This window comes from Carassius carassius, chromosome 24 (assembly GCF_963082965.1).
Source record: "Carassius carassius chromosome 24, fCarCar2.1, whole genome shotgun sequence".
NCBI classification, from domain to species: Eukaryota; Metazoa; Chordata; class Actinopteri; order Cypriniformes; family Cyprinidae; genus Carassius; species Carassius carassius.
In genome coordinates, this window is record NC_081778.1 from 11,503,893 (window position 1) to 11,520,554 (window position 16,662).

At 35.6% G+C, this 16,662-nt stretch overlaps 2 protein-coding genes across 5 annotated transcripts; one reads left to right on the forward strand and one right to left on the reverse strand.

Annotated features, from left to right (window-relative positions):
- Nucleotides 1–3,061: 3,061 nt before the first annotated feature.
- Nucleotides 3,062–4,974, reverse strand: LOC132103580 (tumor necrosis factor receptor superfamily member 1A-like). The gene is made up of 5 exons (XM_059508685.1): nt 4,882–4,974; nt 4,536–4,647; nt 4,244–4,346; nt 4,027–4,155; nt 3,062–3,884 (listed from the first exon to the last, which is right to left on the reverse strand). The coding sequence occupies exons 2-5, from the start codon at nt 4,593–4,595 to the stop codon at nt 3,670–3,672; spliced, it is 507 nt and encodes a 168-aa protein (XP_059364668.1). The 5' UTR covers nt 4,596–4,647; nt 4,882–4,974; the 3' UTR covers nt 3,062–3,669.
- A 3,857-nt stretch (nt 4,975–8,831) lies between these two features.
- Nucleotides 8,832–15,627, forward strand: LOC132102802 (coiled-coil domain-containing protein 106-like). Of its 4 annotated transcripts, none has more exons than XM_059507455.1 (9): nt 8,832–8,972; nt 9,583–9,660; nt 9,749–9,850; nt 10,846–11,031; nt 11,583–11,633; nt 12,013–12,228; nt 13,006–13,215; nt 13,304–13,607; nt 14,768–15,627. In XM_059507455.1, the coding sequence occupies exons 2-9, from the start codon at nt 9,606–9,608 to the stop codon at nt 14,790–14,792; spliced, it is 1,149 nt and encodes a 382-aa protein (XP_059363438.1). In that variant the 5' UTR covers nt 8,832–8,972; nt 9,583–9,605; the 3' UTR covers nt 14,793–15,627. The 4 variants fall into 4 exon arrangements, with proteins under 4 accessions (XP_059363438.1, XP_059363442.1, XP_059363441.1 ...); XM_059507459.1 differs by having other exon boundaries at nt 8,839–8,968; XM_059507458.1 differs by having other exon boundaries at nt 8,840–8,958.
- Nucleotides 15,628–16,662: the final 1,035 nt, after the last annotated feature.

Genomic DNA, 16,662 nt, shown 5'->3' on the forward strand with positions numbered 1-16,662 from the left:
GAAGATGTGTTATGAAAATATGCAACTTTGTAAAATACATTCACGCTATTATTATAAATTGAGTTTTGATCTGAAAAGTGATTCAGTATTATTAAAATAAAGCACTAAAGTGGCATTAAATTTTAAAATACGAAAACTGTGTCAGTGCTTGAAATTTTATCACCCATGTTTTGTACAACAAAATGTTCTGCTGCAAAGAGAAATACAGAATTGTATAATAACACATTGTATAGTCGAGGTGTCAGACAGTCGACTGCAGCCATCGCTATATCGTCCAGTACGGTAGGTGGCGCTGTCACGAAAAACTAGAGTCCTAGAACTGCGGTCCTGAATCTGCAGCCTCCGGTTGTGCAGGAACATACTATTGCTGTATTCTGCGAGCTCAGTTCATCTTCAGTTCTCGTGAATTCAGTTCATAATTCATTATTATTTATTATTATTATTTTATCTTGCAAGCACCACTAGCAAAGAATCGGCAGGATTAATAAGCTCTGCTGTCTGCCGCTTCTCTGCTGTTGAAGATGAACTGAGCTCGCGGTTGCCGCCTGTCGGTGCAGTACAGAAGCAAGAAAGGGGCGTTTCAGCGCCGCCCACACATTCAAACAAATATTAAAGCATCATCTCATCTTTTACCCACAAACAAAAATACGAAAAATCCAGCTACATTTTCGTTTTGCGTTTCTTAAACAAAACGAAAATCAAACCGTTTCTCATTTATCTTTATTTATTTTTAAATAGAAAATCAAATGACCAAAAGATACACGGACCCAATGCATTCAGAATCCACGATCAGCGAAAACGAATCTTTGAAAAACATTAACAAAAATGAAGCATATTTGAAGAGCCTGTTACATTTGTGCGACTGAGTTCATTTTTTTCATTTTCGTTTCTTTTACTTTTGTAATGGCATATGTTTGATAGTTTCAGAAAAAGTTACGTTCAGTTTTATAAAGTTACGTTCATCATTATTGAACTAAATGTAATTCCATACGTTTTAGGCTAAATTAATTTCTATGAAAGTTAAGCCCCATCCTCGCGAGCTGCGACCCGTCATCAAGATTCTTAACTTGTCGCGAATCGTCCAAGCCTGGCCCGAGGGGCTCTAGTTCTGCTACATCAGAAATACATTTCTCAGTTATGAGGAGAATAAGAAACTGGCTCTGATCTAGCACACATTATGATTAGACTGAACATTTGTCAGAAGAGATGAAAGAAAAATAGTGGTCATCTACACAATTCGGGAAAGAATTAAAACGCTGCATATTATATTAAAACGTTGCATAGCCTATTATATTAAAACGTTGCATATTATATGTTTATTGTATATAGTATATGTCATTTACGCGTTCATGAGAAGGCCCTGGTAGTCTCTAAAAAATGCATGGTTTAAAGGCTCAAATTTGAGGTTTATTATTTTATAACTTATTTTGTTTTTGTGAAAAACCTGTATCTCAGCTGTAAATCAATTGCTATTTCGCCGTCCCAAACATGAAAGAAACCCATTATACACTGGACACAATTGGGGCACTATTGTGCAGCAGCAAGCATCACAACAACAGAAAAAGGATCCTCAAAGTTGTTCCAGGTAAATGTGTGTAAATGTAGAGCCCCATTCCAATATTTTGCCCGGGGCCACAATTCACTAAATCCACCCCTGGTTATTTGCCAAATTCTCTGAAAATGCCATCTGTAGCAGTCACACTTGTCTGAGCTTGTGCGTGTGTATGTGTGTGTCTTACATTGCCTTTATGCAATACCATTTATGGTGTGGAAATTTTCAGATTTATAATTGATTAATTAATAAAAAAAATATGATATAAGTGATGGTTTTTTCTTTTTTCGAGCAATCAAATCAATACAAAGTATTGTGTGTGAAAAGATAGCTACTGTTCACTTATAATATATATATATATATAATAAAATAAAATAACACCCTTGGTTTTACTACGATTAGGGAAGTCGTGGCCTAATGGTTAGAGAGTTGGACTTGCAATCGAAAGGTTGTGAGTTCGAGTCTTGGGCTGGCAGGAATTGTAGGTGGGGGGAGTGCATGTACAGTTCTCTCTCCACCCTCAATACCATGACTTAGGTGCCCTTGAGCAAGGCACCGAACCCCCAACTGCTCCCCGGGTGCTGCAGCATACTGCTCCGGGTGTGTGTTCACAGTGTGTGTGTTCACTGCTCTGTGTGTGTGCACTTAAATGGGTTAAATGCAGAGCACGAATTCTATTCGAGTATGGGTCACCATACTTGGCTGAATGTCACGTCACTTTCACTTTCCATGGTATTATTCCATGGTAACCACAAATTACCCATAGTTAAACTATAGTAGGATTCGTGTGGTTATAAAAATGGTAAACGACATGCCAAGCACGATATAGTTATTTTAAAGGGATCTATTTAACGATCGAGCAATAAAGCTTTTGAAAACAATAAGTTAAAGCCTGAATGCAATTGCTAATTACCTAACAAACATGTAGGCTAACGCTGACGGAGATAAAGGTATGGGTATAACATTATAAACTTTCCCCAAAATCACAGCAAGCCTTAAACATTAGCGGATGTGACGCTGGGTTTTTTTTGCGGTTTCATTCCACACCATTCACTCCGATTCAAGAGATTTCCTGAAAACCAGATAACGTTTCTCAAAACTAAAACCAAAATTATTCACGTAAAAGTGTACGAGGATTAACTCACAAAACACTCATTGACTCATTCAAAAGTGTGTGAATCTCAAGTCAAGTTTCAGTTAGGCTCTTGTTTGAGGAAATAGTCTTTTTCAGGAAATTATGAAATGTAGGCCTAGTTCTTGAAAAAAAAGAAGCTTTTTAACAAGCTTACATACAGGCTAAATGAACACTAAAATAAGAAAAACTGTATCAGTCAGAAATAAATTTTTCTTTCTTATATTGAACCTAAATATTTAGACTATATGGCTATAGTATAGGCTATTTGGAGCTCACACCTGAGGAGGAAAAAAACATTGCTGTTTTATGTAGCTAGATGCCAAATCTGCAGAAGAAATATACACGAAAAAACATGTAAATATCAGTTTACACTCTTTATTTAAAAAATATATATGTATAATGCAATGGATTACAAAGATGAGTGACATATGTACAAACGTTCTTCACAATTCTTTTTTTATCATATTCGATACATTTTCAGTCAACTTTTGACCATGTTGATAATTTAAAAACTCATTTAGGCCTATTAAATATATGACATTGTGTTTTATAAGGCAACTTCAAACATTCAGCTGAAAATAATGGGAAAGTATAGCCTAGTTCCCATAGGATCCGGACTCATCTTGCCTCAAAAAGAATCCCACTTCTGTCAGAGGTATTTGTTCATGCTGGAGGTAGATCTGTGATCTCTAGCAATACTTCAGGGTAGCATTCTCATAAGGTAAACTAAGGTTTCCCTGGCTGTCTCAGTGTGTGTGTGTGTGTGTGTGTCTGTGTGTGTGTTTATGCCAGTTCACCTTACTATATGTGTGTGGACCATGGCACTAAATACATTTCTCCAGTAAAGCATAATGATTAAGGTGGAGGCTCACACAGCAGCCTAGGGGCACCTGACCACCTTAATCCACCAATGCATGCCCCCCTGTCCCCTACATTCCTGACTTGTGTCCGTGATAGCAGCTTACTTCATATTTTACTTTAGCTACAAACTCGAGCCCGACCCGACCCGACTTGAACCTGAGCCCAACATGGGGCTCGGGCTCGGTTTGGGTAGCAGAGCTCTAATAGCTACAGAAACAGTCCTCTTAATGGGCACACAATCCCATGAAATTTGATCAAAGACCCTTTTGTAGTATCCAGGCTGACATCCACAAACTGTGTTTTTTTGGGGTGTACATGGTGAAATCACCACAGCATCTGTCAGAGAAACAGCCCCAAGAAAAAAAAAAAGAGTGAAGATCTAAACAAGATCAACACAGCAAGATATGCATATACCTAAATGACATTTTAAGTTCATCACTGTAGCTGTCAAATGGAAATTAAATTGTAATATGCTTACTCCGCTTGGTGCATTTCTCGCATCTGAAGCAGTTTGGGAAATAGTTCATCTTTTCTAGGTATGTCCCTTCCGAACATTTCTCACATTGTGATGCCATGATGCTATCGCATTTCCTTATCAATTTATACCCTGAAGAATAATAAATGAAGAGATTAAACAGTATATTCCTCTGAAAAGCTGTTGCTCCGATGCTGATTCAACATTTCAGACATTGTACCTGGAGCACATTTGTCACAGCAGAGCCCGTTGTTCCAGTATTCGTCTTTAGAACAATCCCTTTTGCTGCTGACACTGCGCTGCTCCGTCAGAACGCCTACGATCTGTGGTAAAAGATTAAGAGTTTACAACTGCAGTTGAACTTATGGCTTGTTATTGCTTAACTGGATGATGTCATCACTGAGCTAACCCTTGAAACTGTGGTTTAGCCTCAAAACAAAAGCCAAATATCTGTTCTGTGACTGATAACAGAATCACTATGCACATACATGGGAAATCTGAAAACTGCTCACCAATGATAACAAAACACAAGGCAGGAGTTTCCTCAAATGTTGTCCTTGGCTGTGAAACATGGCTCTTATAATGTGTGTAATCAACCCTTCTGGTAAAAAGATAACTGAAATTCTGAAAGAAAACCAGTGAAGTATATATTTCATTGAATTGTCATAAACAAAACATACAAGATACATAGGCTTTCAGTACATACAAATGTTTAAAATCTGTAATTATATATTTTTTTAATCAAGTTAAATGTTACATTTTGTGTGAGATATAGTTAGTATATAACTGTATCTCAATATAATATGAATATATTTGTAGAACTATAGAAATGACATAAAGAAGAGCCCATGACTTTACCTCTGTCCACCAGGATCTAATGTAGAGTCGCTCCTAAATGCCTCAAATGCCTGAATGGAATGGAAGACCTTTCAGGTTTTTATATTAGACGACAGCATTAGTCATCGTTTTACTATGATCATGCAGTTTGGAAAAGATTTCACAATAACAAAACAGTAAAACCACTTCTGATTTAGACATCACTGCTTAGAAATTGAATGGGAAAAAACCTTCCCTTTAAAAAAAGAGGAATTTAGCACCAGTAATTTAAACTTTCAGTGAATCACGTCTAGTTTTTATGTGACTTAAATTGTGTAAAAAGGAATCATGAGCCATCAAAACATTTCATTGTAAACGTTGTGAGATTCATTATTGTACACTGTTGCAAATTAAGGATAATACATTAAAACTTCTGTTCCACTAACATCTCTGTAACGATAAAAACTTCACAATCATCGGGAAGAAGGAGGCGGGAACCGGCGGACAATCCAAATTAAACTTTTAATAATCAAAATAAACACAAAACAGCGCACAAACTAAACTAACTATTAAATTAATAAAGAGATGTATAGAAACGCTAAGATTTGTATTTATTTTGACCCCATGATGGTTTTGTATTGTAACTGGCCTCAGACATTTCATTCCCAAAAATGCCATACATTTTCAGTAAATTTTTTTTTTTTTTTTTTTTTTTACAAGTTTTGGCCAAAGGGAATGTACTGAATATGCCATATACCAAATGTGACTTCTTCCAGTAAAATGACGTTTGAAGGAAGTCAATCTCTCCAGCAATACCACAAAAGTTCCTGCTCAGAAATGATCACTTTTCGTCAAGATCTTTTTGTCAACAGTAAATACTAATTTGTTTTAAACTAAAGGCAGATCTTGAGACATTGTGGATCATTGGTCTCATCATATTCATGAAAATTAAAAAAATAAATTATTTTCATTGACAAGAAGCTGCATTTTTTCATTCATTTGTGGATAGACCTCAAAGTCACATTAACATTTATTTTTCTAACATAGCTTATTAACTGACATTAATCTTTTTTCTTTCTCTCTCCATTATTAACATCAAATAGGGTATTTATATTTTATATTTTAATTTTTTTGCCATAGTAGCTTGCACACTAGGGGACTATATAAAATATTATGGCATGAATTTCAAAACTTCCTGTTTAAAGATATCTAATGTGCTAAATGAAACAACGTCTATTGTGAAAGGTGCTAAACAAATAAAATGGACATCACAATAAAACATCAAGATTGAGTGTGATACAGAATTAATAAATTGTTTCAGAAATAAAATATAATTGTAGCGATTTTGCTTTTGCCACTTTTGAGGTCCACTAGTGTTGTCAGAGAGGGACCCCAGCGTAAACTGGGCCCTGGAGTCTGCTGTTAATTCACTACATCATTTTAGAATTTACTAATTTTACATTTTTTTTATTTAATAGTGTTGAGTTTTTTTAAACTATATATTTATTGATTTTCCACACATTACAAATCACAAATAGACAAAACCATCAACAACATTCATTAATTTGGAACTTAAGAATAGAAAAAAAACAAGAACAAGCAATAAATAAATAAATTAAAATAAATTAAAATAAATTAAAATAAATTAAAATAAATTAAAATAATTAAAATTAAAATTACACAACTCAACAAAAATATAGTCCAATTTCAACAGAAGTTCTCATCAATTAAATCCAAACAGTATAATGCTGGCCACCCCAAGGTCCAAATAAACAACAACAATAACAAAAAATAATAATTTAGAACCTCTTTTAAGTTCCACAGAAAAAAGAAAGTCACACAGTTTTGGAATGACATGAGTAAGTAAATGATGACAAAAGCGGTTCTGTTGACTGTTTTACTGTATACTGTATGCCTGCAGGGACTGTAGTGATGTTGTGATCCATCTTTTCACACTGAAGACAATTAAGGGACTCAAACACCGGTTCAAACATTCACTGATGCTCCAGCAGAAAACACAATGCATTGACTGCTCAAAAGAGCACTCACTTTGAAGATCAAGGTAAATTGTACTTTATTTGTCTTCCCGGGAAACATACAATCTTTTCTGTAGCTTCTGATATATATATATATATATATATATATATATATATATATATATATATATATATATATATATATATATATATATATATATATATATATATTTATGTATGTAAATAAATCTAAATCTAAAAAAATGTAAAAGTTAGGAACATGAATAGTGTGGATTTAGTGTACGTTAAGGGCACTGTGCTTTGGCGTTTTTAAGATCCTGGACAGTCTTGCGCACTCATTTCCTTTAGTTCCCTTGATTAGTGTCTGTGTATATAAAGAGGTCATATGATGCGATTTCAATTTTACCTTTCTCTTTGGAGGGTTACAAGCTTTTGGTGAATAAAGAAAATTAAGGGGTGTAACATTTCCGTCACACGCTTGAGGTATTGGGCCAATCACAATGCACTGGATAGCTGGCCATTCAGAGCACACCTTTTTTTCAGATCAATGAGCTTTGTAAATATCAACGTGTTTCAGAAGGCAGGGCATAGAGGAGAAACAGGGACTTATAGTTGTGTATGCTGCTTGCGTTAAACTGTGTTTTGAAAAAATCTTCATCATCTTGGATAATTTAAATGTTATTTGGATTACCTTCATCTTCGTCATCTTCAAACTAAGATGACAAATGGAAAGAAACTGCGCATAGAGGTGGATTTATGACATCATCAGTCTACAGCAATTTGGGCTTGACTTAGTAACCTATGTTTATTTACCATGACAATGCCATGACAATGCCAAAATACTATATAATTACTAAACCAGAATCCGTCATTTGGATTAATGTCTTTAGTTTCCAGACATCCTAAAAAAAGCACATTTATGTTTTCTTTGTGAGAATACCTAGTGAATGTTGCATAAAGCTCTGACAAAGAATGTTTTAGCAGACGTTTAGTATGTGTGCATTCAGGATGATAGCACCTTTTATTTCACAACTTGATGCTGTTCCCCCTTTTCATAATTTACTTTAATGTAAAAACCTGACCATGGAGAGGGGATAAAAAGTTACAAATCTGCTGCATAAAATGTATTTTACCTTTTTTTTTTTTTTTTTTGGTACAATTTTCACAAAAAGTTGTACATGTCAAAACTTTTATCACTCATCTATCTACTCTCACAAAAGATAAAAAATGCACTTTTTTATTCAACATTAGCGATGGTTCTAAATCACAAAGTATCCCTTTGACAATACAAAGTAAGTGTCTTATCTGTCTGACTGATCTTAATGGTTCATCAGTGAATCATTTTGTTAGTCTATACATTTCTGTAGAACTGCACCTTTTTCCGAAATGGATAACTAAGTATAATAAATAGAGTGACAGGGCGAAACTACAGACTGTGCCAAATGTACAGCAACACCATTTACTGTATCAGCAGCAAAGTAATCTACAAAAAACCTCATGGCTGTGTCATTCCCCATCTTACACACTAGATTAGGCTCGTACTAAATTGAAAGAAGATCATACTGTTGCGTTTCTGTGATTAAACCAAAATTGTCCTGATTACATATTACAAATATCTTGTGTTTTGCAACAATGGTTATTTGGACAGACGTTTCATCAGTTATTAGCTATTGCTATACACAGTGTTGGGTAAGATACTCTAATAATAATAATAATAATAATAATATTAAATTAATTACTAGCTACTCATCCAGTTCATAAATTATTCTTGAACTGACCAAAGTATTTAAAGATAGATGTAAAATTCACTATTGTTTTACAATTGTTCTATATAATGCAAATGCTAAATTACTATTGTGCATTCAGTGTGTGCACTTCAAAAAAAAAACACACACTTGTGTGTGACTTCCCAAAAAAAAATAGTAATAATAATAATAAATAAATAAATCCTCTAGGCTTTTATTTTGAACGTGCTGGGCGTACAGTAATGTTGTCTTCCTTCACGTTGTTTTTAGCTCTGCTGCTGAGAGGGATTTAAATGTTATTGTTAGTAGACAAACACAGACAGATGAAAGTGCATTAACACACGCTTCAAATACGTGACGAGGAAGCACGTTCACAAGTGAGCGACGGTTTGTACGTGTTTCATGCTACCACGTTACAGCAATGCTGCGTTTATTTGTCTTTATTTTGGTACATTCTGTCTTGGAAAGGTCTAAAGATTAGCCAGTTTGCTAGTCATCTCAATTCAAATAAACAAATGGTGCATTATCCTTCCAGCACTATACCGACCATGAATACTTTTCATTTTAAGAAGAGCACAGCTCATGTCATAACGTGTTTATGTATGTTAGTTGTTATCAATGTTTTGGTTGTGGATGGCTGGTGTTGGGGTGATAGAAAGATAGTGACAGTCAGTTCTCAAGGAAGAGAGGGACATTTGATCTGATAAATAACGCTAGCTATCAAATTATGCTGTATTTGTATCCTGTAAGGGTTGGGATAGGTGTAGATGTTAATAAAGCCTCAGACCTTATTAATATCACGCTGGAAGCAAGATCTCTTTGATAGCGCTTTTAGCTATCGAATTATGCTACCATCTGTTTTAATGGGAGGTAGAAAAATCTGACGATGCCTCTGTTTATTTTGTAACGTGTTGCCGCATCTGCATTCGATGCTCTGCAGAGACACGAAATAGATGTTGTGAGTATTTTTGGGGTGACGGCCGCTCTCTGTCTCGATCCAGATCAAATCTGAACAGGCGGAGATATGAACGATGCGGATTCAGCCTCGAGGAAGCATGCGAGCTCCCGAGAGCTACAGAGTGAGTGCGCGCGCACACGCTCTAATCACAGCACAATCAGAATTGATCCTGAAGTATTAATCAGTATAAATTTATCATCTTTCTTCAGCTCCGAAGAATGAGGATGCCTATGAAATCTCCATTCCTTTTGAAGACAACCACTTTGATCAGCAGGGAGGCTTTTACAACCAGAATGACCAGAACTTTGATGGTCAGTTGAGTTTACATTAATGATCAACGTATGATTATTTAATTTAAATTGAAATTCAGTTCATGTGATCTTCATTTGTTGGTCTTTGTTTGTTGTGTAGACCTTTAGTTACAGATCTTAACAAATAATCTGTTAATCAGTTGTTCATGTTTTTGCAGCACCCAATCTAAAGTGGAAACTATTCATTGTTTGCAAATGTTTATAAATGTTTACTAATCATTAATACCTTTATTAGCATTCATCTCAATAGCAGAATAGTCCCATAAGACCTGAACTGACCCTATTCACACATTCACACTTCACTACTCATTTATTAATCATTTGTTCATGTTTTTGCAGTAGCCAATTTAAAGTTGAAACTATTTATAATTTATAATGTTTATAAATGATTACTAATCATTTAATATCTTTTTGGACTTATGTAACAAGGTTTGTGTAAACGGTGGCTGGTTAAGTTTAGCTAAATGCTTGCTAGATTGTAAATTGGTGCAATTATTAATTCATCGCCTATCATTAATTGCTATCATTAAACGGAATATTCCTTAAATCATAAACCTTATTCCCTTATAATAATGAAATTGATGTTATTGATTAAATTATGTGATGTTTAAAACATTTATTACAAATATTAATAAGCACATTTTCTCACATTTATATATATATATATATATATATATATATATATATATATATACACACACACACACACACACGTTAACTAATGATCTGATAAGCATTATATAATGTTTGTTAATGATTTATTAATGAAAGTTATTATAAAGTGTTACCTTATAGTAGCTAGGTTTGAGGTATGTGCAGAAATGATGAGAAGATATTTAAAATATCTCAATTTTGGTTTTAAAGATCAACAGAAGTTTTATGGGTTTGGGACAACATGAGGGCGGTGAAATATACAATATCATTTTTGGGTGAACTATCCCTTTAAGTGCTGTATTTGTCAACACTTGATGATATTTGCTTGTGTTGTGATACAGGTAGTGATCCGCCGGCACCGAGCAGCTCGTACTTGTTGATCACTAACTTGCGCACACAACTGCAGATCTCACTGGAGAAAAATTCATGGCTGCAGAAACGCATCGAGGACCTGGAAGAGGAGAGGGACTTCCTGCGCTGCCAGCTCGATCGGTTCATCTTCTCAACCAAGAGTCAGGAAAGCAACGGTGAGAGGAGAGGAGACAGAGAGTGAGCGAACACTGGGCTATCAGAGGATATTTAGTGACACGAGAAAAGTTAGTCAATGCGTTCATTTGAGAAACAGCGGAATGTTTGGGAGAGCTCTGTCATGTTTCATTTTAGTTTCTGCCTTTTCCCGTCAACACTATTTAATTTACATAGTTTCATCAGTCATGCATACTTGTGAAAGACAGGAAGTTGAATATCTAAATTTATCAAATAAAATCAGTACTGAAAGCTTATAAGGGCATATTCAGTAAACTATCTAACAATCTGATTCCAATCTACTATTCAGCTGCTTACTGTAAATCATGCCCTATTTCTATACATATTAAGTGTATTATGGACTATGCTGTTACCGTCCACAGAAAGAAAGGTGATACGTTTTATTTTTAAAGATTTTCTTGTTCATTTTCTTTTGATTGTGGCGGCAGTAAATCATCAAATGATGCAGATGTCAGGCTGGGTATTAATACAGATTGCCCACAATACAGATTGATGGAAAGACAAAAACTGATTTTTTTATTTTTTCCTGCAGGTAATGATTCCAGGAGTTTTTCTTGGAGAAGGAGAAGAGAAAATGATCGAGGTAAATTGATACTTATATTCACTTTCTACATTAGACTCATCTGATGTATAACCAGTTTTATTTTAATATTATTTCAACTGTTATAGTTTTTATTAATATCTTGATTTAGCTTTTATTTTTATACTTTCAACTTTCATTTTAGTTTAATTTTTAGAAATTGTATGTTCCTTCGTCATTTTTATTAGTCTTTATTTTATTTGTTTGTTTAAATCTCACTATTTAGGTTAAAAAAAATTTTTTTTTTAGTTTTAGTTCACATAAGCTCATTTATTTGAGTGTTTTAACTTACACTTGTTTCAGTTATGACGACAGTCTTTTAAAACTAGTCTAAGCCTTATGCAACCGGCCACAGAAATAACTTTAATCATTAACATTTCAGATCAACAAGTGGAGAGTCAGCGTTCGGCCAGCCGTCAGTCATTCCAGCAGAGGCCAGCCCCACAGACTTCAGCCAATCCCAAGGCCCTGAGCTCTGTTCCTGGTCCAGTCAGTGCTCAGATAAATCCCATGTATGGATCACCCCATCCTCAGCCTCTTTTGCAGGGCACCGGCAGCAGCTGCAGTACAAACAACAGGTCCCTCAATGAACTGCAAGGTGGGTCTCAAAGTTGACTTTTTCAACCTCTATTTGCAGTACATTGTCATTTTGGTTTACATTATTTACTGTATGTCTACAATAAGCATATTTACAGTTGATCTACAGTTTTTCATCATTCTTCATAATTTGAGCTCATGTACTGTAGTTACTGTGTAGTGTGGTCCACCAACGTGTCTGATGATCATTGATGATGGTGATCAAATCTTTTGATGTAAAGGCTCAAGCTTAAATGACAAAAATTCTAAAATGAAAATAGTACATAAACATTCAGCAGAACTGAAACAAAATACAGAACTAGCCAATTTTGAAATAAGTTTGATTGCATCATGTAATAATTGCTATTAATAGTGTTATCGCCTTTTTGATTACGTCTTTAATTGATTTTTACGTACATTTCTGCCATATGCACATAAACTGAAAATATGAAAATGGTCTTACATTAACTGATTACGGTAATCAAGATTACACTACCGGACACAATGCAGGACACAATACACTACTGTTCAGAAGTTTGGGGTTGGTACAGTTTTATAATCTTTTCTCATGTGCATCAAGGCTGCCTTTATTTGATGAAAATTACAGTAAAAAATTCAGTAATAATGTGAAATATTACAATAATAATAATAATAAAAAAACATTTTCTGTTTCATGTAAAATGTACTTAATTCCTGTGATGGCAAAGTTGAATTTTCTTCAGAAATCTGTCTAATTGAGTGCTCAAGAAACATTTATCATCACATTAGTGCTTGAGTACATTATCTTGTGCTGCCATAGAATCCCTCTCTCTTGTGGGAGATGAAGAAGAGGATGACTATCTTGAGGATAGCTACCTTGAGGAAGAGGAAATGATGTCAAGAGAGGATGTGATGACAGACAGCATGTCACTTCGGAACATTGGCACAGCTGGAAGATCCAGCAGCAGTCATCCGGCTCTGAAGAGAAGGAGGGTTTTCAGAATCGCCAGAGGGAGAGAAAGACAGAGAGGTGAGTGTGACAGCTCAGAGTCAGCAAACATGACAAGCAAGTGGTTTTCTCTTTCTTCATCTCGCTCTCCTTTCTGCTGTTGTTCTAGTGAAAGATGCAGCAGGTGTGTTGTTCCGCTATAAAAAGATCCTGCTAACATACCAGAGGTTAAAGAACATGTCCAAGGCCTTCCAGATCCACGGTGTTGATCGTAATACGGTGGCCTCTACCACACCCATTGCTGAGCTTCTGCTGGTGGCTCCAGAGAAGGTGGCTGAGGTGGGCGAGTTTGACCCGTCTAAAGAGAAGCTTCTGGACTACGCCCGACGCTGTTACATCGCCCTCGACCCCCAGACACTCAGCAAAGTGCAAGCTCTGAAGAAGAACAATCTCCTCCTGCCCATCTCATACAGGTACATACAGCAATCATTCAAACACTTTGTTTTTAAAGTTTGTCACTCTTCCAGGAGTTAGTCAATTTACATAATTTAGAAACTAAGTAGTTACAATTTACTTTTTGTTTGTATGTACTTCTGGATTATATTGGATATATAGTTTAATCAATATATTATTAATAAATATACTCTCTCTAATAATCAATATTAAATAAGGATGCACGGATATTAACATTCATGCCGATAGTGATAAGCTGACAAAAATTGGTTGTTTTAAATGGAAACTTCAAATTTACAGTTTGAAAAATGAATATTCATTTTGAAATTGGCTAAACATTACATTTATCGGTGTTGTTAAATAACTGTTTGCGATTGTGAAAGTGTGATTTTAAAGATTAGGTACCGGTATGTGTTAGATGACAGCAAAAATAATTTAAATGAAATGTGACCCTGGACCACAAAACCAGTCTTGAGTCGCTGGGGTATATTTTTAGCAATAGCCAAAACACTCTATTGATCAAAATTATAGATTTTTCTTATATGCCAAAAATCATTAGGATATTAAGTAAAGATCGTGTTCCATGAAGAGATTTTGTAAATTTCCTACCGTAAATATATCAAAACTTAATTTCTGATTATTAATATGCATTGCTAAGACCTTCATTTGGACAACTTTAAAAGTGATTTCCTCATTAATTAGATTTTTTTGCACCATCAGATTCCAGATTTTTAAATAGTTATATCTTGACCAAATATTGTCCGTTCCTAATAAACCATTTATTTATTCACTTATTTATTCACTTTTCAGATTGTGTATAAATCTCAATTTCGAAAAATGTACACACACACACACACACACAAACACACACACACAATATTAGCTTACTATTTTTCCTACTCTTGTTAAAAGCCTCTGGTTTTTATGTAGCTTTAAGAACGAGCTTTATTTTTATCAATGGGTTATAAACGATGTGTGTAAATCATTCATAAAACCATTCTTACGTAATCTGTTGCATTTTATTCAATGTGGCAATTTAGATAAAAACTAATTTATGAATGATTCAGAACTATACAGTCTTGCATAAAGCACAAAATCTTGTATTGTGACAAACACTTCCAACAACAACAAAAAAAAACCTGACCGTTTGATTCATTGTTTTTTTTTCATGCTTCTCCAGGTTGAAAGGAACGGATAATCGGTAATTGGAGGAATAAGTGGGGTGATTCTTATCCTGCTGTACAGCGAAACCCCTTCGCTGTATTTTAATGTACCATAGAACACACGTCTCCTATTTTAACCTCCACATAATGCTGTTCAGATCCGCTGTACTCTGAACCAACTCTACGATTACCTCTGTTCACTCACTCATAGAGCTGGACGCTCAAAGCTGCGGGTGGACTGCACACTTATGCTTTCAGGTTTGCCATTTTAAAAGAGAACTTGGTTCTCAAACTCATTATTTCATAACAGACATCTTAGTATCCTCTAATCGTTGCTCCGGTTAAATCTCAATTTACACTTTTGAAACCAGTCCAAAATGTGCAGCAACAGCATCAGCCCTTTGTGCTGTGTAGCTCTATAGCAATGTGTGCTGCTCAGAAGTTCTTTGTTGGGTCATTTGATCCTTTCAGTTGTCCCGAGTGTGTGTCCCGGTTCTCCTTATCTCATAGCACTTACTTGACAGACTGAAAGACTTTTGAAATTTAGGTCCTTCTAAAAAGTGGTGCACATATCTACACATGCACTCCTCCCGTTTTAAAACTGTGCTACTCTTTGCAAGCGGCACCTGTATGTTCTCATTAGAACCTCACTGGATATGATTTGTGGAGTGTTTGTGCATGTGTCTCCCTTAATCATGGCCTGTCTCCTATTAGATGACACTGACTGTTCAGCATGTGAAAAGTTTTTATAGTGTAAATCAGTGATAAAACATGTTAAAACAGTTGGTAGTGTTACTTGTCTAGTCTAGTCCCGCATAGTGCAGATGATGTAATGTGAGGGAGTGAGTGCAGACATGTTCCTGTTCTTCCTGGCACTGAATTTTCATGAGTGTGTGTGTGTGTGTGTCTTTGAGAGTGTGTGTTGGCTAAATTCACCGTGTATGTCTGAATGCATGTTGTGTGTTTGTTAGGATGCAGTGTGCTTGAGATTAGACTATTCATGGCACATAGTGAAACTTCCAAGTGGCTAATAAACAAACAGCAAGCTTTTCTTTACATCACAATCTTCTTCTTCCTTACTATCAGATAATGTTTGCGGGAACACTACAAATAGTTTTCGTTTGTGAACATTAGTTAATACATGAAGGGCCCTATCTTGCACCCAGCGCAATTGACTTTGTACACCGACGCATGTGTCATTCCTATTTTGCACCCGGGCAAAGCGCGCTTTTCCCTCCACAGAAGCACGTCGCTAAACTAGGGAATGAACTTGCGCTCCCTGGGCGGTTCAGCGCAAAAAAGGAGGCGTGTTCCGGCGCAAACGTATCTTCTTGCTATTTTGCAGGTTTAGAAAACAATTGCGCCACTAACCAGGAAAAAATAGTTTAAAGTCAGTGGCGCGTTGCGCATGTTATTCATATGCTATTTTAAGGGCGCATGCTTGGCCATAATCAATGTAGCGTGTGCACAACGCGCACGATTCTCTCATCTACACAGAAGCAGCAGTTATCATTTTTGCAAATCATACATTATTACGATAGATAGATAGATAGATAGATAGATAGATAGATAGATAGATAGATAGATAGATAGATAGATAGATAGATAGATCGACAATTTATTATAAAAGCATACATCTAGCTTACACATTTACCCAAATTATAATACGCCTTTTTAACCGAAGTTATTTTGGGTGGGTTTATCCATCCCCAACGTCCCTGACGAGAGCGTTGCTCTCCTTGGCTGTGAACCGCTCCTGGCGCGCGTCTGGCAAATCCGCCGTTATAATAGGAATCCGCTTTAGAACAAGCGCGCCTGCTCTTAAAGGGAATGTGAGATGATGCTCTGATTGGTTTATTTCACGTAACGCCCAAACCACACCTATGAATAATGAAGCTACTTCAGACCAACC

Excerpts from the sequence above, each read along its gene's own strand:
- LOC132102802 (XM_059507455.1), top strand. The coding sequence starts at position 9,606 with ATGAACGATGCGGATTCAGCCTCGAGGAAGCATGCGAGCTCCCGAGAG. Across the intron at positions 9,661-9,748 it reads GAGCTCCCGAGAGCTACAGA|CTCCGAAGAATGAGGATGCC; the intron begins GTGAGTGCGCGC and ends ATCTTTCTTCAG. Across the intron at positions 11,634-12,012 it reads GAGAAGAGAAAATGATCGAG|ATCAACAAGTGGAGAGTCAG; the intron begins GTAAATTGATAC and ends TTAACATTTCAG.
- LOC132103580 (XM_059508685.1), bottom strand. The coding sequence starts at position 4,595 with ATGTTTCACAGCCAAGGACAACATTTGAGGAAACTCCTGCCTTGTGTT. Across the intron at positions 4,347-4,535 it reads CTTGTGTTTTGTTATCATTG|ATCGTAGGCGTTCTGACGGA; the intron begins GTGAGCAGTTTT and ends CTTTTACCACAG. Across the intron at positions 3,885-4,026 it reads CGAGAAATGCACCAAGCGGA|ATGCTGTGGTGATTTCACCA; the intron begins GTAAGCATATTA and ends TTTCTCTGACAG.